At 32.7% G+C, this 24074-nt stretch overlaps 5 protein-coding genes across 10 annotated transcripts; 2 read left to right on the top strand and 3 right to left on the bottom strand.

Moving 5' to 3' along the window:
- Positions 1–182: 182 nt before the first annotated feature.
- Positions 183–2070, bottom strand: Csn6 (COP9 signalosome subunit 6). Of its 2 annotated transcripts, none has more exons than XM_076806512.1 (6): positions 1836–2070; positions 1326–1586; positions 962–1245; positions 719–884; positions 444–637; positions 183–356 (listed from the first exon to the last, which is right to left on the bottom strand). In XM_076806512.1, the coding sequence occupies exons 2-6, from the start codon at positions 1555–1557 to the stop codon at positions 210–212; spliced, it is 1023 nt and encodes a 340-aa protein (XP_076662627.1). In that variant the 5' UTR covers positions 1558–1586; positions 1836–2070; the 3' UTR covers positions 183–209. The 2 variants fall into 2 exon arrangements, with proteins under 2 accessions (XP_076662627.1, XP_076662628.1); XM_076806513.1 differs by having other exon boundaries at positions 1873–2070.
- A 951-nt stretch (positions 2071–3021) lies between these two features.
- Positions 3022–13322, top strand: LOC143365908 (HEAT repeat-containing protein 6). 2 transcript variants are annotated; one of them, XM_076806503.1, is made up of 12 exons: positions 3022–3344; positions 3523–3771; positions 3872–4105; positions 4185–5010; positions 5237–5529; positions 5971–6312; positions 6386–6630; positions 6831–7047; positions 7163–7240; positions 7325–7531; positions 12649–12765; positions 12861–13322. In XM_076806503.1, exons 1-12 carry the CDS (start codon positions 3174–3176, stop codon positions 13032–13034), a joined length of 3153 nt encoding a protein of 1050 aa, XP_076662618.1. In that variant the 5' UTR covers positions 3022–3173; the 3' UTR covers positions 13035–13322. The 2 variants fall into 2 exon arrangements, with proteins under 2 accessions (XP_076662618.1, XP_076662619.1); XM_076806504.1 differs by lacking the exons at positions 12649–12765; positions 12861–13322 and having other exon boundaries at positions 7322–7438.
- Positions 13261–15011, bottom strand: LOC143365910 (uncharacterized). Its single transcript, XM_076806505.1, has 3 exons — positions 14648–15011; positions 14325–14504; positions 13261–13985 (listed from the first exon to the last, which is right to left on the bottom strand). The coding sequence occupies exons 1-3, from the start codon at positions 14744–14746 to the stop codon at positions 13518–13520; spliced, it is 747 nt and encodes a 248-aa protein (XP_076662620.1). The 5' UTR covers positions 14747–15011; the 3' UTR covers positions 13261–13517.
- A 434-nt stretch (positions 15012–15445) lies between these two features.
- On the top strand, positions 15446–18965 carry LOC143365907 (E3 ubiquitin-protein ligase RNF25). 4 transcript variants are annotated; one of them, XR_013084617.1, is made up of 7 exons: positions 15446–15754; positions 15834–15905; positions 16508–16748; positions 16853–17071; positions 17221–17532; positions 17837–18327; positions 18550–18964. XR_013084617.1 is itself a non-coding variant. In XM_076806501.1 (7 exons), exons 1-6 carry the CDS (start codon positions 15729–15731, stop codon positions 18017–18019), a joined length of 1053 nt encoding a protein of 350 aa, XP_076662616.1. In that variant the 5' UTR covers positions 15446–15728; the 3' UTR covers positions 18020–18025; positions 18163–18965. The 4 variants fall into 4 exon arrangements, 3 of the variants coding, with proteins under 3 accessions (XP_076662616.1, XP_076662615.1, XP_076662617.1); XM_076806501.1 differs by having other exon boundaries at positions 17837–18025; positions 18163–18965; XM_076806500.1 differs by having other exon boundaries at positions 17837–18964.
- A 2010-nt stretch (positions 18966–20975) lies between these two features.
- On the bottom strand, positions 20976–23674 carry LOC143365906 (uncharacterized). The gene is made up of 3 exons (XM_076806499.1): positions 21810–23674; positions 21677–21736; positions 20976–21591 (listed from the first exon to the last, which is right to left on the bottom strand). Exons 1-3 carry the CDS (start codon positions 23004–23006, stop codon positions 21343–21345), a joined length of 1506 nt encoding a protein of 501 aa, XP_076662614.1. The 5' UTR covers positions 23007–23674; the 3' UTR covers positions 20976–21342.
- Positions 23675–24074: the final 400 nt, after the last annotated feature.

Raw genomic sequence — 24074 nt, 5'->3', positions numbered from 1 at the left:
CTGTTTGCAAGGTGTTAACCAGTACAATGATTCAACTGATTTTTCGAACTTTATTTTATATAAGAGAGGCAATAAATCAATGATGGAATTCAAATTACTCACCAACGACAAGCTTTACCGGTTTCGATTCTTCGTATTCCGAAAATATTTACTACAATTGTAAGGAGTAAAGAAGGACAATCTTAAAAAAAACAATGGCTTCTATTCACTCAACACAAAAAGTGACATCGCAAACGACGGCCCGCGGCACCTTGTCTATCGTACAAAATATTGAATTTATTGACAAACTGATTAATATTGTTGCAATCTTTCGTTATAATGCCAAGGTAAGTCATCAGACCAAAATCGTTGCATTGCTGAAAAGATCAACGATACGATGAATTAGATGCGTAAACAAGAAATCGTCGTGGGAAGAGTAAATCTAAGCGACAAAAAATACGTACATTATAAAAATCAGCTTTGAATTTTGGATTATTTAAAACTGGTAATCGATGTCCCAGAGAACAGGCGGCTCTCAGCACTTCGTGATTTCCTTTTATTTCGCCGCTCTGTACCGCCTGTACGTATTTCAATACCAATTTGACCCGTGAGTGCAACATCTTTATAGCGCTGTGCTGTGCAGTTAGATGTTCCGCAACTGTTCAACACAAGTTCATCGTAAAGTTACTCTTTTGGTCGCTTCATACCGCAAAAACGAAATGAACCTGCGCGATATTACCCAACGAGCTTTCTCCTTGATCGTTACTGCACATTCTCGCAACGTGATCGACGCCGATCCTTTCTGCCTCTTCCGTTGCCAGCGTGTAAGTTAATGGGACAAATAACATGGTAGCTTCCCCGTTAACCAAATCGATTACCGATTCGTACATAGAGACGGACAATTGCTGTAAGATACACAGTGAAAAACGATTCAGACCCGCTATAAAACAAGAAACAAAACAAAAGCATCCGCAATACGTACATCTGTATTTTTTGGTCTGGGATCGAGTTTCAATAATACAGGGCTCTCGTTGATTTCGCAAAGCTGTTTATGCACTCTAATGTCCCTTTCGTTGGGCATGTCCCCTGTCGTGTACCATCCCAAGAAATCCATTTCGCTAAACACTTGCTTAAACTGCTCTTCTTTGGTATTATAGTAATCTCTGTCGATTATAACATCGTCGCCGATGCATGTGAACATAAGTTCGAAGGAGTTCATGATTTCTATATTACGTCCTTTTTGTTTACCGATCAATGCGCCGTATACTGCAAATACAAAGGTGTAGGGACAAACGCAAAACTGAGGTTCCTAAAATTCTCATGAGAAAGAACTTTGAAAAATTTACCTAATTGATCCGTTCCCTCTTGGGCACGAAGTCTGGTCCAATGTTCGCTGACATTCATTATAACCAATGGATGAAGACTAATCGACACAGATCCAACAGTGCCCGAAGATGCCATCACTTTAATAGCGCTCGAAGGATTAGTCGAGGTACCAGAATTTTTGTCTGCATTGTCGTCGTCGACTTCCATCGGTGTCTCTAATGGAGCTGCTGCATTGTTTTCGTCGACTTCCATACCGTTTAAATAATGTTTGCTCTTGCACTCTAAAAATTGGAGCATGTGTGAATCCATTGATTCATGTTCAAACGACAAAAGAAATTCAATTGAAATAATTATGTGTGCTATGTGAAAAAATCAAAATAATACATTTCGAGATCGTAATGGCACAGTAGACGGAAACTTTATATGAAAATGGAATTGTACGTTTCTAGAATCCAATAAAATAACAATTTTTCGAGCAAATCCAGAATGATTTATTTTGACTGTTCGGTAGTCTTAAAATTAATTCTTACAAGAGATAAATCCTTCTGCTACGATGCTACAACGTACTTGTTGAATAACACGACTATCCAACGTGAAATTCTAGCTCAAAGTCATACTACAACTAGGTACGTTTCTTTTGTTCGCCACCGTGTTCAGTTGAATGTGTACACTGTACACACTCGAAAATGTCAAATTTATGTGATGTGAAGCGATTCAAGCGACCCGTTGTCTCGTTCAGTTGTTGCTCTGAAACAGAATTTCATTAAATGCATGGATAAGGATACACATAGATTTAAAACATCCAATATGAATAAAGATAGATTAGTACCAGAATCCACCGCGTGGTGCGTATCAATAGTGTTATTGTAGGGGCTGTTCTTACGTAGCCGTGTGGTGGGATTTAGGAATTTTGGCAGGTTCGGGGTTCGGGTGTTCGTGGAGCGTGGAAGCCGTGTGTAAAATAAACTTTTGACAAAAATGTAACTTGAAAATGAATGTAAACTTTATTATGTGATTTTTTAGATGTTGACTCTATGATGCCAGAATAAAAACTGACTCGTCGTGGAGTTCTTCACTCCCGTCTTGCTTTCCATAACTAATAAGAAAATCGGGATCTTTCAACTGAGCGTTGATTCGTCAGATGGTCCCTTTGCCAGTTGCAGTTTGATGGTAATTGGCGGCGGAGGGATGTGTAACCACAGACGAGGTATACGATAGACCTAACATCCAATGCATTTTCGTGTCCCACGCACTGATGTATATATATATATATCAGTGTGACTAGGCCAGAGAGGAAATGAGAGTGCTCATGCTCGGGGTTTTAGTGCCCTCACTTTTCTGCATCATCTTTTTAGCTTGGAACAGAAACTGCATCATCTTTTTAGCCTGTATTAGAAGCTGTATCATCTTTTAGGCTGGATCAGAGCCTACATAGAAGAGCCTCTTTTAACATAGAAGTAGCATCCACTCTGGCATTATTAGGAATCCACTGCTAATGATGCAGGTAAGATGATGCAGGTTCTGGTCCAGGCTAAAAAGGTGATGCAGGCACAGACGAGCGTCTGTGATTGGATGTTAAGTCTATCCTATAGCTCGTCTGTGCCCATCTGTGCCTAAACATTACATCCTACATTCAAGTTTACCTCCTGTCGCCATTAATTGTACTTATGGTACAGTAGCACTATCATAACTATGTTCGCGTGGTCACGCAACAAGATAGAATAATACTCTGTGGCTATGGCTACTATGTAAATTCTCATAGTATTGTATTATGTATTCTTGGAGTATTTATGTATTTTCTTGATCACACTGTCAAGTTTCTGTTAAGCTATCTCTGTAACTTCTTATGAAAAATATTTCCGTAAAAAATGGCAACCTCACACGCCGATTATCCAAACTCTACAGATAAATTCGATTTCATCACAGAAAAACTGCTTATGTTGACAAAAAAGAAACAGAATGAAATAAAGTTAGTCAACAATTATCTTTGTGATCTTAATAAACTCGATTATCGATTTGTTACTAGTTTTAATAACGACGTGAGTTGATTTAAAATACATTTTAAGTGTATCAATATTAAACATTTATGCACAGCAATATTGTGTAATGTACATTATTGTAATATTCAATTTGTGACAATCGTTATTCATCTCTTCGTATCCTTTCAAATAAATTGTTTCAAGTATGTAATTGTTTCACTGCATTTCAATGTTTTAGATATTACAATTGTTGATTAAACAGCTATGTGTAATTGCTACACCTACGGAAACAGATTTAATACAAAGTACATCGAAACTTTTAGTCAATTTGATTCAAAACAATGCAAAACTTCAGTATCAGACATTCGAAAGTGTCAAACAATGGATTTTAGATGCATTGGACTCAGCTTCACCTATTACGCACAAAGATGTCGTCAATCTTTTGAAGTACCTCTTAATCGATATAGATTTCAAAGATATTAATCATGTAAGCATCATTCTTTTTTTATTAAATAATATATTACTCTTTGTCATGCTAACTTTAAAAATTGCATTTATGTCACATGTAAAGTAATTTACTTTTATAGTACTTAGAATTATTGTTGGGAAATGACAGATTCTTAAAGAAATACTTAACTTTATCAAAGTTACCATGGTCTGAAACTCGTTATTATGCACTTGGTTGCTTAGAAGGAATTGTAATGAAGAAATCTGATGGGAATTTCATTGATCAAGAATTTATATTTTGCATTAAGAATATTATGCTAAATATCCTTTCATCTTCTCTACAATTAAATGATAATAAACTCCTCTATGCCAAAGTAAGTAGTAAATCTGTAATATCAAAAAATTGAATAAGATTGATAATTGTCTATTACATTGAATTACATTAAATTGTAGGTTTTGAGTTTGTGTTTACATATACTTTATATTATAGTAGCAAACAAACAGCTTCCACATTCCATAGACTTTATGGGTGAAATTTTTGGAGTAGTACAAGTATTTTTATTTTATGGTATCAAGGAATATGCACTTGTAAAACCACAGCTTCTACGACCTGCAGCTATGAATCTCCCTGAACAAGTTCATATTATTCCTAAGTGCAAGAATCTGAAGAATCATAAGACAAAGATTAAAAAACAGCCTGTCAAGAAACCAAACACAGAACTGAAAAATAATATTGTGACAGAATGTAAAGGCATTAGTATGTATTCCAGCGATTCCGATACTTCGGACACTGAAAGTAATAATTCTATATATGCAGACTCTAAAGTTAGATTAGAAGCTGTACACTTATTGCAAGTACTTGTTCAAAATTCACAAAGCCGTGAAATATTTGGATTTTGGCCACAGATTGTTGCCACTGGGTCACAAAGCGATGCAAGGGTACTAACGAGATGTATTTTGAAAGAATCTGTATCGAAAGTGAAGCATAGTATGCTGAGCACTCTCACTGAATTACTCATTGATGCTAAATCTTTTTTGACCCATGCAGAGGATACCCACCATACATCTTTTATAACTTTCTTTGGTACAGTAGGTCTAATGATTAAAGAGTTACATTTCACATTAGCCTTGGTCTTAAGCAGTGATAAAAATGTTGCTGTTTTAACTCATGCTTTGAAATGTGCTGCTGCACTAATCCAAGGTACACCATATGCACGTTTGAAAACAGGACTTGCTACAAAATTGTTAAGAAATTGTAGGCCATACATATTTCACAAAGGTACTTTTACATTATTGCATTGTTTGTAGAAGTGTGCGATAACCCAAAAAGCACATTTGAAAATCCCGAAATTTTCGAAAACCCACCTCGTCTCGATCCGATACCTTCCCGACCCGACCCGACCCGTCCCGACCATTGGGTACCCAAACATTTTTCGGTTTTCGTACACCTCTAATTGTTTGTCTATTATTATGACAAAATCATTGAGTTCTTTATATTATTTTAGATGCAACAATTCGTGTAGCAGCACTGTCGACTTTTGAAGCTGTTGTTTCCTGTGATCCTCTGACACCTGAAATATTTAATATACTTGCAAAACAATCAGAGTTAGACATGGAATCAGAACAAATGCATTTGAATGCTTCGCTTAGCGACAATACAGGAGGAGAAGAAGAGGAAGAAGAAGTAGATATCGAAGATCTAAAAAACAATATATCTGCTGAATATGACAACAAACTATTAAAAGAAACAAACGTATGCTTTTTGATTCATGTTTGTTTAAAGAACGTTTCTAATAAGGTACATCTATATTTACAGTTACGAAAAATATTCAAGGTGTTTACACTATTACTTACTAATGTTTTTCTAGCAAATAATAAATATTAGAAAAAAATGAAAGAAGAAAAGTAATACTGTTTTTTGCATGCAATGTAATGACGTGTGTAATTTTTTTGTGTTTACATTATTTTTTGGAAATGAAGGGAATCTTCGATTTTTTAAAATTAATAAAGCCGAAATACACATTCGTGCATAAGGAAGCCATATTGAAAAAATTACACAAAAAAAATTAGAAACGTCATTACATTGCGTGTAAAAAACAGTGTTACTGTTTTCTCTTTTATTATTTTCCTAATATTGATTATTTGCAAGACAAATGCTGGTAAGTAATAGCGTGAACATCCTGCATACGAATAAGAAACATGGAATTTTGGAAGTTACATATTATAAATTTAATTATAGATGATGAGCACTCCTGTTCGGGTTCAATCCTTGAAACTTCTTGGCAGAATGGCATTCAGTACTGGAAGTCTTGTATTTTCCCACGTGGAATTAATTACAACAACTTTAGTGACAGTTATACAGGATTGCGAAATACAAGTAATACTACATGCTTGCCGTACTTTAGAAATTATGGCTGTATGTTTTCTAAATAATGATTTGGGCAACAATAATGCCTTATTATTCTGGAATATTATATTTGAACCCATAACATTAATTCTTCAACATTCACAAACAATATTGAGAGAGGCAGCATGCGATTGTTTAGGCAGCATTAGTCCTATTGTGCTTACTCAACAACCAGTGAGTAGCTACATGCAAATGGAAATTATGTGAAACACAATACCTACGTACTTTTTCTATAAAAATATTCTAGAGGCAAAAAACTATCCTAATTATCACAGTACTGTTCGGTGCAGTTCATGATGAAGAAAGTGCGGTAAGAGCTGCAGCATTGAGAGCATTAGGAATGTTGGTCACGTTGCCCCCATTAAAAGAAGAAACTGGATTTTTAATGGATTTAGCCGACATAATTTGTTTAACTGCCGATGATAATCTTGGTGTTCGCATTAAAGGGATCTGGGCACTAGCTAATTTATGTGATTGCCTTTCGAAAGAAAAGTTAGTTACATGCAAATATTATATAATACTGAATTACGGAAATATTAGATGTACCAATCCCATTCTCATATCATCATGTATCTACTACAAAACTGAAATGATATTAATATTTACTGATACTTTTATTGGTACATCTATTACAATTATATATTAAATAATTATCATGTTCTTTATGTTTATGTGTATAACATTTTTTTCAGAAATGATGAAGTAGAACCTCTTCCTTTGGAAATTTTATTACCGAAATTATATCTTGTTAGTATTAAGGCATCGAAAGATAGTAATAAAGTAAAATGCAATGCTGTTCGAGCTCTTGGAACTATTTTCCATTTATGTTCTAACAAAGACATGTTAAATGATACTTTATCGGGATTGGAGTCCCTTATAAATTGTGCCACTTCAGGACATGATATGAAAGTAAATGAAATTTATATTATAATTTAAATCGTTTTCCATAAATTTAATAATATAACTTATAAGAGCTTATAAGAACAATAAAATTTAATTTACTTTGGTTTAATAAATGTTGTAGGTACGCTGGAATGCTTGTCGTGCTCTAGGATTAGTTTTAAGTAACAATCCAGACAATATACTACCACCTTCTTGGCGGGTATGTAATTAATCGAATGAACATATTTTTTGTTATTATTATTTTTCATTGTAACGATATAATTCAGTTTTGTTGTTTTAGTAGGACTTGGTATTTCCTCCATTATGTAATTTAATATGCTACAGTCCAAATTTTAAAGTTCGCTCCAATGCAGCATGGGCATTATGCGCTTGTGATTCTTATGGAAAATACATTGTAACTCTGTGGAAGAACATTATTGTAGCACTTGAAAACTCTCAACATGTACCAAGCTACATTGAGTATCCGCATCGTGATGCTCTTCTTCAACAAGTAATTGAAATTATTATTATTCATGAAATTTTGGGATTTCTAACTGTCAAAATTTTATCTCCACAACTGGTGGAAAATTTTCTAATTTTTTATCTTATTTTATGAAACTTTTACCATCGTATTCATCTCTTTTTCCTGATTAATGAACTAATGAACACCAACAATTTTAGATATTTTTCTAATTCTAATCAGAATCAGAATATTCTTTCAGTTTAATTGTACATACATGATGCATATTCCGTTATGAATACTTTTACTTGTCATTACTCTCATTGGCAATGAGATGAGATACTTGTCCGTATCACATGTGTCACACACGTATTCGGATAATCATCAAGATAGTCATTCAAGAACCCCGAATGAAAAGTTGGCACGATGTGTATATTGTCCTCCGGGTCACCCATTTTATATTTAACAAAAGTAATACAGTATTGTGTCCGTAATTGTTGAAAAGATGACTAGCATCACCGTCAACATTTTATTCCTACCACTGGGAGGCAGTTTCGCCAGACCAGAGAAATCGAGGGGAATACAGTTACCCTCTCTCTCGGTAGAAGGGGTAATTAGAGTGGGGAAACAAGTCTTGTTCTGGCATGACTCTGCATATATCAGAACAAAACTGTACCCTCCCTCTGTCATTACCGGATTAATCAGGTGAAATTGTGACACATGTACGACAGAGACAAAACGAGTCACGTGACCGGGCTGTGGCAGAAGCGTGGGGATGCTCGTCGACGGCCAATGGCCTGAATGGAAGGGGTTAGGTAGAGTGGGAGACAAGGCTTAATCTGGCGACACTGCTGGGGGGATCCCCCTTGGAAACAGTGAAACACGCTTGACACTCGACGACCGAGCCAGCGAGGGCTCGAGTATCGGTGAGACTCGCATGAATACAAGCGAAGCAAAATATTACAACTTTTCTAATTTTTCACTTTTTTTGTGAAACTTTTACCGTCGTATTCATCTCTTTTCTTTTCTGATTAAAATGACATCCAACACGGTAGAATTACGATCGTGATTGCTTGTGTAATAAGCGATTAAAGTTTCGGGCGTGAAAGAGGACAGCGAACGGCAAAGAAAGAGAGGCAGAGAGTCGAAGCATCGAACCTTAGTCCCTCCATCTTTTTCATTCGCTATCCTGCTTTACGTTCGGCACACTACAAAGAATGTAGTACCTTTTCGATAATTCTAACTCGACAGTCTCGAAGTTTCCGCAGTTACAGATGGAATACTGTACATATACAATATAACTGGCGCGTATTTACCAAGCGCAGTTTTTCAATTTTCAATACAGATCCAGATAAAAAAGTTGTAAGAAGCAACCTTTAAAATTTTCTCCACAATTCTAACCAACTGCAGTTTTTTCAACACATTTTTCTTTTTTCTCGTCGGCTAGGAAAGTAATCCAAGCATCTGGAAAAAATTAAAGTCATTGGGTTCAATCTTAAAATAGTTATCGTCTTTTTAAAAGTGTCTCGATATTACTGTGACAGGTACAAAATGGTGAGCGTTCTCGTCTTGGCATTTCATCCCTGTCCAAGTTTGTGGAATGTACAGTACGTTGCCATGCCGACGCTCTAGAATGCAGTTCAGTGTTTATTTTTTTTTTTTTTCGCGTGATTTTCAACTGTTGTGGCGTATTCTTTTAGTGTGGAAGATGTCCTTTCTCAGAACACTTTCATTTGTTTGAAGTGTAAACCCTGTGCTGCGGAAAGATTTCTTCTAGCCTATGCGCGTTTTGGAACGTACTTCGCTTCCACGTCTTTGAAACGCGTAGGGTTTTTTCTCCCCACCCACCTTGGAGTGTCTTTAGCGCGTTCGCGAAAACGCAGTCAGAATTCCTCCGAGAGTCGATCCGTTTAATGAGCATCGATAGTCCCACGGAGCATTTTGAATCTCGTGCACAGCGATATCATTAACACGTTTATGGGTTTTTACTTTTTGTTTGATCCGTGGTCAATTATTTTCATCGAGATTGTTTTAATTATTAGAGTTTATTATACGTTACACGTGACTTGTAACTTATACAAGTGATTCGCGTAATACCACCACGAACATTATCCCAAACTGTGAACATTATTTCTGTGACTTTTGAACTGTAAGCATTATTTTTGTGGCTTTTGAACTGTGAACATTATTTTTGTGATTTTTGAACTGTGAACATTGTTTTGTGATTTTAGTACACATTACAGCTTCATTAGTGTTAATTTTGTGTGAACAGAAGTGTTAATTCCCTATTAATATAGCGTAAATAGTAGTGATAAATTAGTTGATATGGCGACCACATATGTCAATTTAACTATGCAACAGCGACTGGATGTTCTAAAGGATTTGGAAATGCTACCAGTGCCGTCAGTTGCCTCAAAATATCATGTTTGCCATATGACAATTCGAAGAATACGAGAAAATGCTACAAAAATTCGAGAGTTTGAAAACAAAGATAAACGGCAGAAAAACCGCCAACGTATAAGAGACCCACAATATTTGGAAGTAGATCAGCGTTTATATAGCTGGTTTATAGAAAGAAAGACACTTGGGGAACGTGTATCCGATGCTCTACTTTTGAAAAAGGCAACCGAATTAAAAGAGAGCCTGCCATCCTGCTCGGACTTCAAAGTAAGTTATGGGTGGCTCTCAAAATTTAAGAACAGACACAATATTCGCTTAGTAAGAATTTATACCGAGGAAGCCACTGTTGACGAAGATGCAGCTAAAACTTTTGTTGATAATTTTCAAACCTTCATTGAAAAAAATGAAATAAACGTAGAAACAATTTACAACATGGACGAGAGTGGTCTGCTATGGAAAGCATTACCAACAAAAACATCGAACGGAGGAAATGAAAAAGTGACTGGACTTAAACAAAGGAGAGAAAGGATTACGATAAGCTTGTGTACGAATGCAACGGGGACACATAAATTGATGCCTTTAATTATTAGCAAGTATAAAAAACCAAGGGCATTAAAGAATGCAATGGAGAATCTTCCAGTAATTTTGAAATCTCAAAAAAGCACTTGGATGGATCAAGATTTGTTCGTAGATTGGTACATCAATCATTTTAAACCAAGCGTACGACAGTTTCAAATGGAAAAAGGAATTTCTGGAAAAACAATTTTATTATTAGACAATTGTCCAGGATATAAAATGCCGCCAAATTATACAGAGGATAATAATTTTGAAATTAAGTATTTACCACCAAATACAACATCCTTAATTCAACCTATGGACCAAGGAATTATTGATAAAACTAAAAGAAGTTTTCGACATCGAATGATGCGACTAGCATTACAGTATCACGATGGCATAGATTCATTTTACACAAATTATTCTCTCAATAATTGTTTAGAATTATTAGCTGAAGCATGGAATACGGTGACCTGTAGTAATATAAGAAATGCATGGGGAAAAATTATTTCAGTTGCCATGCCAACAATTAAGGAAGAAGAACTAGAACAGTTAGAAATACAAGAAATGCAGGGTATGATGAGTATTATTCTCGAACAAAACGTAGAAGTTCACGACATTGAGCAATTTTTACATAATCATCATCAAACTGAAAAAAAACGGTACATGAAAATGCAAATGGAAGGAAAAACACTCGTCGACGATGATGAACACATGGATATGGACATAGACGAAGAGGTGCATGAAAACAGTGATGAAAAGGTGGAACAAAACAGGGATGATGCAGAAAATATAGATGAAGACAACACACAAAATTTAAACTACCAACAAACGCCGGAAGACTATGGCTTAATTTTAACTACCCAAGAAAGAAGTAGATTGAATTTAATTTTTAAAGCATTGGAAGATTTTGGCCCGCGGATGCCACTATCCACTGAATTACAGATCCAGGCATTAAAATTGTCGGTTTTAGGGAGCAAGCAGTAACCAGAAAATACAGATTTTTGTACATATATAACATCGTTAACTATAGGTAAATATTAACTATAAATTTTATTAATCGGTAATATTAGTCGTATGAAATAATAAAATATAACTTGTATATTTCATAAAAACCGAGCATAGTGCATGATTTTGTTTTCTACTGCTTCAATCCGAATGAATGAAGTTAAGAATTCATGTACCTCTACCGTAAATATGAAGTCTGAAACTTTAATCTCTTGTTGCACAAGTAGTTACAGTGAATATTCGCTGTAATTCCCTTGCGCTGTTCTGGCAAGGGACATTCAGATGTATTCTGTGGTTCTCGCCAAACGTTGCATTTGAAATATAGAATGCACGCTGGAAATGTAAGTAACCTTCGCGTCTGTATGGCCAAAACCAGGGACATACAGTCTGATAGGGACAAGAAGGCTGAGAAAATGTCTTTCTCTGGTACAATGTTACACATAGAAACGGACAGCGAAGCTCGAGAGCCGTCGCCGTAGAGGAGGACAGCATTCTCAATAGAAAAATGCCACGAATATGTTTGTGAAAATCCCATAAAAAATAATGAAAAATAAAGAAGTTTTGTTATTGGATTAGTAGTGGTCTTCTGGTCTGAAACCTATATACCCAACCGTGTTATGTTACTGTTACACTTCTTGGCCCCCTCACGGGGTATACCCCACGGTGGTGTGGGTAGTTCTAGGGAACGGAAAACGCGTGGCTTGTAGGGAATTACAGCGGATATTCACTGACCGTAATTATATCGTGTTTGGTGTCATTTTTATCAGAAAAACAAGGCGAATACGATGATAATAGTTTCATTGACAAAAAACCAAAAATAAGGAATTTTGATTTTTGAATTTTAAAGGCTGAGCTTGCACGAGTCCTTTAATAATTTGCTACGCGTCTTGAACTTCAGTCTCTTATTTTCAATTGCTATCCTTCTGTACGTTCGGAACACTAGAAAGAATGTAGTAGAGAGGTACTACAAATAACTGTGACTCTATAGTCCGTCCAACGAGACGAGACACTGAAGTACCAGCGTGCATCCTTTGCTAACTATCTAAGAAGTGTGACATCAACTTTGTCGCACTCGAGTGGATATATTTACGTTTATTGCCTCGTCTCGTTGGACAAGGTATACAGACCCAAAATTTTCACAGTTACGGAAAGAATACTGTAATGATATGATTTCTACTAATTAATACGATTTATTTATATTGTAGTTGTGCCTTACCCTTAGTCATGTTGCTGCGTGCACCGATGTGTCCGACTTACAAAATCTTTCATCAGAGATTGGTGATCATGTGGATGATATTTCTAATTACATGAAACAGTTTCAGGTACAATGATTTATTATGAATAACTATTAACAATTTCGATTGAAAATTAAATATCATTTTTATTAATGCTATTGTTTTTCATATTTATGTTTTAGGAAACAATTGTGCCTGAAAAAATTGGAGATTTAATAAAAGCAAAATCTCAATTTGAGAAATATATGAAAAGTGCCCCTTCATTTGAAGATCGACAGATTGCCCGCACGTTGGCAAGTCTCTTTGAAAGAACTAAACGATATGACAATTTAGATACAACTCTTCCAGCATTGTGATACCGAACTATCAAAGCAGGATAAATGCGATTCTGTATATTCGAATAGAATATAAATTACTTTACTGTAGAAAGTATGTAAATTTTTTACAAAGATATTTAAATGAGAACCATTTGAGTTGCATGTAACATCATAGACTTTTATCGTCATAACTTTTTTGTATTCACATTTTATTTTTATATTTCAAAACATATTCGAATCATCTCAACAATGAAAAAAACTGTATTGCAATTGCAATTGTTTGAACCGCCATTAAATGTTGTATAGAATTAATTCATATAGCTTTGTTTATATCAAGATATAATTATAAGGTCACTTATTTTCAAATCACGTAGATATATAAACGAATTTAATAGTTTTTTGCAATCATGTCTATAAAAAATAACACTGCCAATTATTTTAGAAGTAACTACAGTTAAGTGTAAATACAACATTAAAGTTATGCTTAGTACTAAATGTTTTCAATTTTTACTCCACTCAATGTTAAGGATTTGTACTATCTGTATTATTATATACGTTATTCTCACTATTATTTTCAGATATTTTACATTCAGAGGTTGGTACGTCATCAGTGTGAATAATTTTAGAATTAGAATCTTCTGTATTAGAGTCATTTTGTAAGGGCAACTCATTTTTACTTACATTATCCTTAACTACATTTTTACAACTATTTATCTCTGTTGCACATTGTGCAGCTGTATCATTTTCAATTCTTTTGTTAGATCCAACTGCAGGTTCATTATCATCTCCATCTTCTGGATCTGGACTATCATCTCCTGAATTGCTGTCTTCATTATTTTTATTTGGCTCTTCATTTGTTAATCTTAGTTTCTTCTTTTGCTTCCATTTCTGCTTTTTCTTCTGTCTCTTTGCTCTCTTTTTAGCTGTTATCTGTTCAGCTGCCCTTCTATTCTCTTCCAATTTCAAATGATACTCAGCATCCAAGAGTTCCTAATATAATACCATAAACAGTGAAATTTCTTATTCTCTTTAGAATTATACGATGTATACAACCACAAAAAGACATAATTACAGTAGGTTCTCGCAAGGTGGGGATTGTAACTTACAAGTGGAAATGGTAATTTCATGGAAGTGTTGTAAGTTGCGTCGTAATTGTTTCTTTATGATATTATATAATACTGAGGGAGTTGTTCGTGGGAAATCTTACGCGACTGATTGAACATTTTGTTCATTGCAAAAACCTTGGATTTTGCGTGAAATTTCAGTACTGTTCCCTTGCAACTAGCGAGTACCTTCTGTATAATGTGTTGATATTCCTATTAAAATTACCTTACGACCTTTTTCCTGAATAAATTTTTGTCTGGCATATTCTTTACGTCGTAAGTGCCTATACACATGAAATTCTCCACTACCTGCTCCTGCACTACTTCCCATTACATTGCGTACAAATTCTGGTACTGTTGGTGTACTTTTAGCTTTAGGTCGTTCCGGTAGTATAACAGGCTTCTCCTATTGCAACAACAACCATATAACCATATAAATTCATATCACCTTTTTAGCAGTTTATCAACTGTATAGAAAATTGTTTACACATTTCAAAAAAGTAATGCAATTACGAAAAAGCTAAATATATTTTAATTCATTACACTTACAGGATTCTTCATTAGTTTTTGAAGTTTCAATCGTTGTAAATCAATAGCATTTTTTGCAACGACCGGTTTTTCCTCTTCTTTTTCTTTATTTTCTGGCATGTTAAAGAATAATGTGTCAATTGTACTTACATACACCGTATAATTTAGCTGAATAAGGTTAAGTGCGTAATAACACTACGAAATACATATGTACAACTGGTATGTATATACATAGTACAAATCTATATAGCCTTCTCTAATGTCTGATTGGTGGATTATCTTCTTGTGTTGTCAAAACTGTACCAGTTCACTTTGCAATCGAAATGAAAAGACAACATCTAAAAACTCGCTAATTTTGTTTTTGTTATGGTGCACCAAACTCCTAAAAATTACATAGATATGTATATAGATGCTGTGAGCGGGCCAGATGATGGCTCGCAAAGTGAAATCGTTCTAACTCTGACGATTTTTCGGCCAATAGCGACAATGCATGCGATGGTAGAGGATCGCTATTGGTCGAAGTATCGTCCTAAAGTTAGAACGAATGTACTTCGCTAGCTTTATACTTTGCTAGCCATCATCTGGCGCGCGAACGGTACAAGTAACGTGAGCTTTTAGCTTTCATCATCGTGTAACATTTGTTCCTACACTATTGCATGCATACATATACGTATATACACAATATAGCTTGACGGCTATGTATATGCATTTGGTTTCTAGGGAAACCTAGTTAAACTGAGCTCACACCATAACGCTATTGTAAATATATATGTACATATTTACATATACATATATATAATTTAATCTAAGAAATATCAGTAAACAAAAGTTATATAATAGAAAGTATTGCTTGTAAGCGAAAAATGCAATTCTAAATTACTTGTTTTAGTGAAATTATCTCGGTGACAGGTTTAATAACATGCAATAACATGTTACTGATAATTTCAACTCGAGCCAGTTGGTAACAGTAATAGTAGCAGAAGGCTTTCAATATTGACGCTTATCGAAAATCTTGTAACTGTTGAAGGCTGAAAAAATCTTCATTGTCAAATTCGAAGTAATTTTTAGGAAATATATCACGGTATTGTTTGCTTCAGAAACAATGTCAGATACGGTAATAGATGAAAGGTAATTCTCGAGAAGGTTTCAATGAATGTTTTTCAAAGACAGTCACTTTAGCTTAATATTTACAAAACTTTTTTTACAGAGTAACTGATGAAATTGAAGCATTAAAAGCAATTTTACTCGACGACGAGTTAAACATAAAAGTAAACGAAAGGTAAGTTTGTACCTACATGGAAAATCTCGTGCATGTAACCTAGTTATTTAAGTAATTTGCTTGTCATTCGAAAAGTTTGATTTTCTATGTCTTTTAACATTAGTTTCCTTGTACAAAGTTTTTTTTTAGATAAGAGGGTGCATTTTGTTAAAACTATTTTTTTCTTTAATTATGCTAGACAAATATACTTCATAAAAAGACTATCAACTTTTTGTATATCTACTCAATAGAATAGTAATTAGAATAATTTTTTTCCATTTGAGTCATATGTGACAAGTGAAGTCAATTCTAATTGGCTATTTTATTCTATTTAATTGACTATTCTATGATTTACAATGCTAATTTTATATCAAGTGCATTCTCTTATGAAATAGTATCATGAAAACGATTGATAAATAATGTTGGCAAAGTATTTGCAACTATTTGCAATACTGCATAAACTTATATACATAACTTTCAAAATATGTGTAGTCAATAAATTCTGTTTATGTTAATATTAATCTTATTGCTAACAATAATCTTTAATAATTAAAGATTATACGTATCATTTTTAATATTATGGATTTAAACAATTAATGATGTAACAATAAATACTTTTTCAGAGGTGAGCCGGAATGTATTGAAATTGTTTTATTTCCTTCGACTGGTGAAGATTCCCAATCTCAATATGTTTGTGCAATATTAATTGTTCAATTACCTAAAGGATACCCTGATGTATCACCTACTATTAATCTTAAAAACCCTAGAGGATTAGATGAAGAAACAGTGAAGCTTATGCAGTCGGATGCAGAAGCAAAATGTAAAGACTTTATAGGTCAGCCAGTTATGTTCGAACTCATAGAGGTATGTCAGGAATGTGTTATACATCATTTCCTTAAAAGAACATTATATTTTATGTTGTGATTGTTATAATAATTCATAATAATTTTTTTATATTATTTTAACAGTTAATAAGAGAGCACCTTACAAGAAGTAATCTTCCTACGGATCAATGTGCCATATGCCTGTATGGTTTTCGAGAGAGAGATGAATTTACAAAAACAGAATGCTACCATTATTTTCATTCACACTGTTTAGCAGCTCATGTAGCAGCTGCAGAACGGTATTATAGAGAAGAACAAGAAAAATTACCACAATGGCAGCAAGATACTAAAAATAAGTTTCAGGTACAGTCACTGTTTTTAGGATTTAATTTTAGCGTTTTGTGTGATTCTTATTATTCTTTTTGCAAAGTTTTATATGTAATTGTACTATTTTATGCTATAAAGTTAATAATTAGTTAATAATTTTGTCTGACAATAATGTATCTGTGCAGGCTATATGTCCCGTGTGTCGAGAATCAATCAATTGTGATGTAGAGAGTCTTTGGTCAGCTCCACTTCCAATCGATGTTGAGGCTGCAACGGATTTTTCGGTTACTGCAGAACTGAAAGAGTTACAGAAGCAAATGGCAGCATTATTCTTGAGACAACAACAAAGAGGTGGTATAATAGATTTGGAAGCTGAAGGTGTAAAACTACTGGTAAGAACGGAAGATGAATCTGGGGCAGCTACTGAAGAACTGAATCCACCAGGGACAAGTTTAAATACATTTTCAAATCAGACCGTACAACCTGTTAATCAAATGGTATGTTTGTATACTTTCACTTATTTAATTAGAGGTGTGCGGAAACCCGAAATTATCGCATAGGGACGGGTTCTCGAAAATTTCGGGTTTCACGAATCTATCGAGATTCTCGATAATATTAAGGGTTCCCAAGCATATTCAGGATCTCGAATATATCAAGTTTCCCAAGAATGTTCGGGGTTCCCGATGATATTAGAAATTTTCGAGAATCCGATTTTCCGGTTCTCGCACATTTCTACTACTTAAAGAATAACATAATAAAATAAAATAATTTGCTCATATAGTATACACATAATTTTCTTAGCAGCTATCGCAATCAAGACAGTCGTTACATCAGGCACAAAATCATGCTCAATATCAGTCACGTCAATTACATCATACTTACCATGGACACAATAATCATGGTCATCGGAATAGAGGTCGTGGACGAGGTCATTACCGCCGCCAGTTTGACAGAGTTAGACAGACGGAATCAACTCCCACATGACAATGGGTTCGAGATAAACTTTACTATCTGGTCTTCTATTTCATTAAGTGTACACAAAAATGTTTAACATTAGTAGTATAATTATGAATATATTATATAATAACTGTTCAATTTCAAATCACTTTCACGTGATAAAATTATAGGTATTATCGTTCAGCAACATTCCCGTTGTAACGGTGTATAAAATGAGGCATGTTGATACTACCAAGGACTGTTTGTGTAGACTGAAGCCATGGTGCTCTTTTAAACGATCTGCAGTCGTACAAAGTTGATTCATTTTTTTTTAATATAGATGTGTACACAGAGCTGTAAGTACTATAGCAAATTATAAACGAAAAAAAAGTTCACAATCAAATATTTAACACTAAACATATTTTATACCAGTGATTTAGAATTTAATAATGTAGAAACAGAAAAAAATAACATATAATTTGTATTATGTAGATTTTATGATAATTTTCGCGTGCGATTTCAATTTATAATACTCATTTATGTTCTATCACATATATCAATTCTCGACAATATTATAGGTCGTGACGTATAACAGAGCAAACATGGATCAGTATTTAAACAGACATTTACTTATTCCTTCTAAAGGAATGGGAAATTTAACGCGTATATTTGGAGGCAATGTAAATCTTTAGAAAAAAATATGTAATACTATTATATCTCAAGTTTAACATATGAAATATACCTTTCAAAAGTTGAGAATCTTTGGTTTAATGCATAAATCAACCATTACTTCTGTAAAAAATGTTTAATCCGTAATTCAAATTCAATTAGTATTTTAATTAATCTAAATGTTTTTCTAATTAACAATATTGATTTATACATATATATAACATATACGTTCAATCAATTTTATTATATTAATGGCTTTTACAGTCTTTCTATACATTTAATATTTACGTAATTCTTAGTTTAGTTTTGAACTAATTAAGACACAAAATTTTTGTGAGTGTTTCTGTAGCACATAAACAAGAATATTTGCAATAATTAAGAAAAGCTTCCTTACAATTATGATAATTTTCAAAGAACAACAAAGTATGAAACAATTGAATCATTATTTAATGAAAAATTAGATAATAATTTGTTTCGCAATAACATACATCTTTATATGTGAACAAAACTGTTATGTTACAATTTCAAATGATTTTAATTATTATGACTTATAGGAAAATTGAATTGAAAATATTTATACAACAGAATAAAAAGTTTTCATTTTCACAGAAAAAACAAACACAAAGTAGATTACTTTTATATTACTTAATTTTAAATATTCTCAATAAGAATTTATTTATTAATACAAATTATTATTAGAATTTTATAAGGAATGATACCGTCAATATATATGATAACATTATTGGAAAATATTTATTTCATAATTGTGATATACTACTATCTATATTTATTGCATATTAATTTATTTTTTTATAAAGATAATGATACAGTTATTGCTTTTATAATTATATTTTCCTAGAATAATATTCACAATAATTAGTATAATTTAAAGAATACACATATTCTATGTACATAAGCTTTTTTCTTAAATTTCGATAATACTTTTACACAAAACAAATTTTATCTTTCTGTTTTGATTTTATATTAATTCTTGTGTATATTTATCAAAAACTATATTTTATTGCGTATATCTGTAAAGCAAAAAAAAAACTGAATATTGCTTTTCTATTCGATATGACATTTTTCCGTAATATTGTTTAATAGTGAAATAAGGAAATTATAACACAAGATTTAGTAGACTCATTGTGTACATTTATATTCATTCGTTATATTCAAAATTACAAACTTTTTCATTTTAGTTATCATTTCACTTAAATGTAATTAGTTTCTTTTTAAATATTTCAAAGTATACTGATATTACTGAAGAGATCGTACTCTGAAATATTTAAGTAAAATTTATTATGGATAAAATTTTAATAATTAATTATTACAATATCCTTTATATTCTTTAAGATTATTAATGTAAAATGTGATAAAATTTTAATATAATAACTTACAAGCCTGAAGTACATTCGACTCTTATTTTGAATATCTCCTGATTTCATATCCAGTCTATTAAATCAAATACTTATATTTACAATAATGTTTATTTTAAATGAATACTTTGTGATTCAATACTTATTTTATAACTCCTTATATTACTACTTTTCCATACTTATTATTATTATGTCTGAATAAAAATATCTTTTAATAATTATAACATTTTTATTACAAAATTGTTAATTAAAGATAAAAATGTTCATATAAAATGTCTACAATTAGTGATTCCAGCACGTTATTAGATATAAAAAAGTTTTGGTTATAACTAAATACATTTACAAATATTTATTGGGATCATGTTTTTTACATGATGCAGTAATTCAATAATATTTTGTATTTAGGTTCATGCCACTTTACAATAATTTTTGAATAATAAATGGTTACAAATATATGAATTATTTTTTAGCAATAAATATGTATATTGAAGCACGCGTAGAACACCTTGAAGCTTCTCGAATTAAATTATAGACGACCGCGCGGAGAAGTGATGCGAAGCGCGGCGCGTAAAAACAATATATACATCATGCGTGACAACCGGATTGTAGATTTTCCCGTTCGCGGATAGCAACGATTGCATATAATTTGCCGGCTTGCAGATGCCATGATCATTTTGCGATTCCGAGAGAGAAAGAGGCAAGACCATCGGACGTCTGATTTTAAATAGAATCGCGAAACCTTGCGAGGGTTCAGAGTTCAGATGTACTTTCAAGTAAACGTACACGCGTTAGAATCGACCCGTTATCCTTGTGTCCTTGCTCTACCGAATTTTATATCCTCACCATGTAAGCCTACCCAGTCCTGAATAAACCTTTGTGTATCCAGCAATTATATTATATTAATATTATATTTATTATATCAATATTATATTTTACTATACATTATATTATCTACAGAGTTATATGTACAATACTTTTTATTGCTAAAGTCAAAAGTAACAGGCTATAAGTAATTAACTTTCTTAATTTTAATAAAGTTAAATTACAAATAATTTTAATTTATTTTATTTAAATATTTGCCATTCAGTGGTTCGATGTAAGATAACATATTTACAATTCAAATACCTTTTAACAAGTCTCTTATTATTAATTAAATAATTTTAAATAATGTATTTAAATTATTTTAATATATATTTTGAACTATATATATATTTTTCTTGTCCAATCACCATTTGTTATATATTTTATATTATTCTACTATTTAAATATACAATTCAAAATAATACCTTTAAAATCATCACTTTTTATGCAATTAATAACTTAATATTATGCAATGCATTGTTCTCTTAGTTTGTGTAGTTTTAGTTGTAAATGATCAAGTTCTGTTTGCACTGGTTTACAAAAATCTTTACTTTTCAAGAGAATACTAGAAGCTTTATTTAATAATACTGGATTAATGGAACTTGGAGATGGAATGTCTACAGAAATGGAACTAACTATACTAATATCACCATACCCCTCATCAATACTTTCATCTGAAGTTTTTCTCAGTGTCTTCAATTGCTCTTTTAAATCCTAGAAAATAAAATAGTCCATATTATCATATAACACTTAAAACTAAATTATAAATTATATATATATACAGAATTATGAACACTACCTTATTTCTTATTAAAATTTGCTTAAGACATTCACGTAAGGAAACTTCAGTTTTATTTTGCTGAAACATAATAATGATACAATCATTATAACTAATTTTAAACTTTAACCAGTTGTAAAATAACATTCATTACCATATCATCTATTCGTCCTTTTACTTCTGCACCATATACTTTGTTCTCCAAATTTTTAAGTTTACGTTTTTCTTGTCGAAGTTTCCTGATAAGCGCAGAGTTGGCCTCATACGATAAGGTTTTTAAGCGTTTATTTTCATTTATTACATCTTGCATTGAATTCAATTTTTCTTCCGCTTCTACATTTTTTGATTTTAGAAGCTTATATTGTGCAATCATTTTTGTCAATTGCAATCTTAACTGGAAAATTGCATCTTCTATCTGGCTTTGTTCCTGTTTGGAAGAAAGTAGAGTAGTCTGCAATGTTTCATTTTCCGATTTCAATTTTTCAATTTCAAATTCAGTTTTGCGCAATGTGTCGGCAGTTTGATTTTTCTCAGTTTCACATTTCTGTATATTTTCTTCCATTGTTGTAATTAATATACGTTGCTTGGTCAAGGCATTCTCCATTAACATTTTAGATACTTCGTTGCCTAAAAGGCGTTTTTCTAGAGTCTTCAGCTCTGCTTTTGTTTCTCGTAGTTCATCCTCTGCCAACTCTAACTTTGTAGATGTATCTGGAGGAGTACCCAATGCATTGTTATCTATGGTTTGCGCAATAGTTTGCAGTTGATTGTTCGAATGATTTTGTGTTTTTAAGCACTGTACTTCATGCTCTAAACCTTGTTTTTCTTTTTGATATTTTTTAAGGAGTTCGGTATAATCCATGTTCAATTGCTTATACGTTGCATTTATGTTTACTATAGTTTGTTGTCTTTGTTGCAATATTCCTTGATAAGTGTCTATCTCTAATTGCAAAGTTTTTTTACTTGCTTGTAATCCATGCACTTGGGATTGATACCACTTTGCAGACACTTCTGCCGCTTGTAAACGATTATATGTGTCAGTTAAAGTGTTTTGTACTTTTTGCTTCTCTTGAAGTACCGATTGCATCTCTACATATAACTCTATAATTTTTCCTTTAAGGCCTTCATTTGCTGCAATTCTAGCATTTAGTTCAATGCGTAGATTTTCCAAATCTACTCTAAGCCGTTCATTTTCTAATTCCAATAATGCAACACGTTTTGACAATTCTGTGTTGGATACGTCAGGTGTTGATAAATGTCTAATGCGAAATTCATCTGTTATTAATTGCAAAGAATCTGTTGATGTGAAAGAATCTACATCTCCTTTAAATGAATCAGATAAGTTGTCCATTATTTCGAATTAAGTGAAACTTCAATCCTGTATGTATGTATTATCAACACGCGAAATCTTTTTCTACTAAATGCAGCATGTTATTATTAATTATATGTAGAAATTAAGAAAATACTATTGTACAGTGCCAAATAATACTAATTCATTCTTAGCAACAGTTTTAGGTATTTGTTCGTAATTTTTTATAAATTGCATTTGTTTTACATGTTGTACTATGCGAAGTCTTAGAATTCTTCTTTAATGTGATTGCATTAAAGAGTATTAAATCAAATTACAATGAACATATGTTAAGCACTCCAGAATTAAACGTCTTTAATCGTTCATATGTCACTTATTATGTATTCGCTGGTATTCGCTTACACCAGCTTACACTGCCTTACACTTGCACTTTAAGAGTATCAGTGTGTTCACTTCTTCTTGCGAAAGAAAATCTCAAATTCCTCAGGTACCTATTTGTGAGAAGAGCTTAATTATTATGGTGTAGTTTCATGACCATAAATATCCTACTAAAATCTGTCGAAACAAAAGATGATTTTGAAACTTATGCTAAAACAGGTGTTATCGTGTTTGCCCTCCAAACTATTTTAATTTTATTAACAATTATATCTGGTAATCATTAATTGAAATTAATATCGGTGATATATCGATTACTCGATTGGAAACACCTAAGGCATAACAAACATTTTTATAGATGCGAAACTCTGGTCAAAGAGGAAATTTCTCTTTGCTCTGACATTTTTCATAAGTTGTTACGCTATGAACATAGCTTCAGAACTATATGTGTGTGTGTGTATATATATATATGAATTATAGCGGTAAATTCGAATTGTTTAAACTGAAGGAAAATGAAGTGTTTTGAATTCTTTAATATCTATACGAAGTAGACGTAAAATTAGTTTTAAATGTGTAAAATCACATGCAGTACAATAAAAATAATTTCACGATTCAAATATTACCGCGTTTTTCAACATTTCTGATGTGTCCTGATGTGCCATTTCGAAGAAACGACAACGTTAAATGTTGGTGGGTGTCACTCAATTTGGCGACACGAAGATCAAAATTCCGACA

This window comes from Halictus rubicundus, chromosome 2 (assembly GCF_050948215.1).
Source record: "Halictus rubicundus isolate RS-2024b chromosome 2, iyHalRubi1_principal, whole genome shotgun sequence".
In the NCBI taxonomy this organism is placed as follows: domain Eukaryota; kingdom Metazoa; phylum Arthropoda; class Insecta; order Hymenoptera; family Halictidae; genus Halictus; species Halictus rubicundus.
The sequence above is the reverse complement of the archived record's forward strand: the minus strand, read 5'-3'. Positions and strand labels throughout refer to the sequence as shown.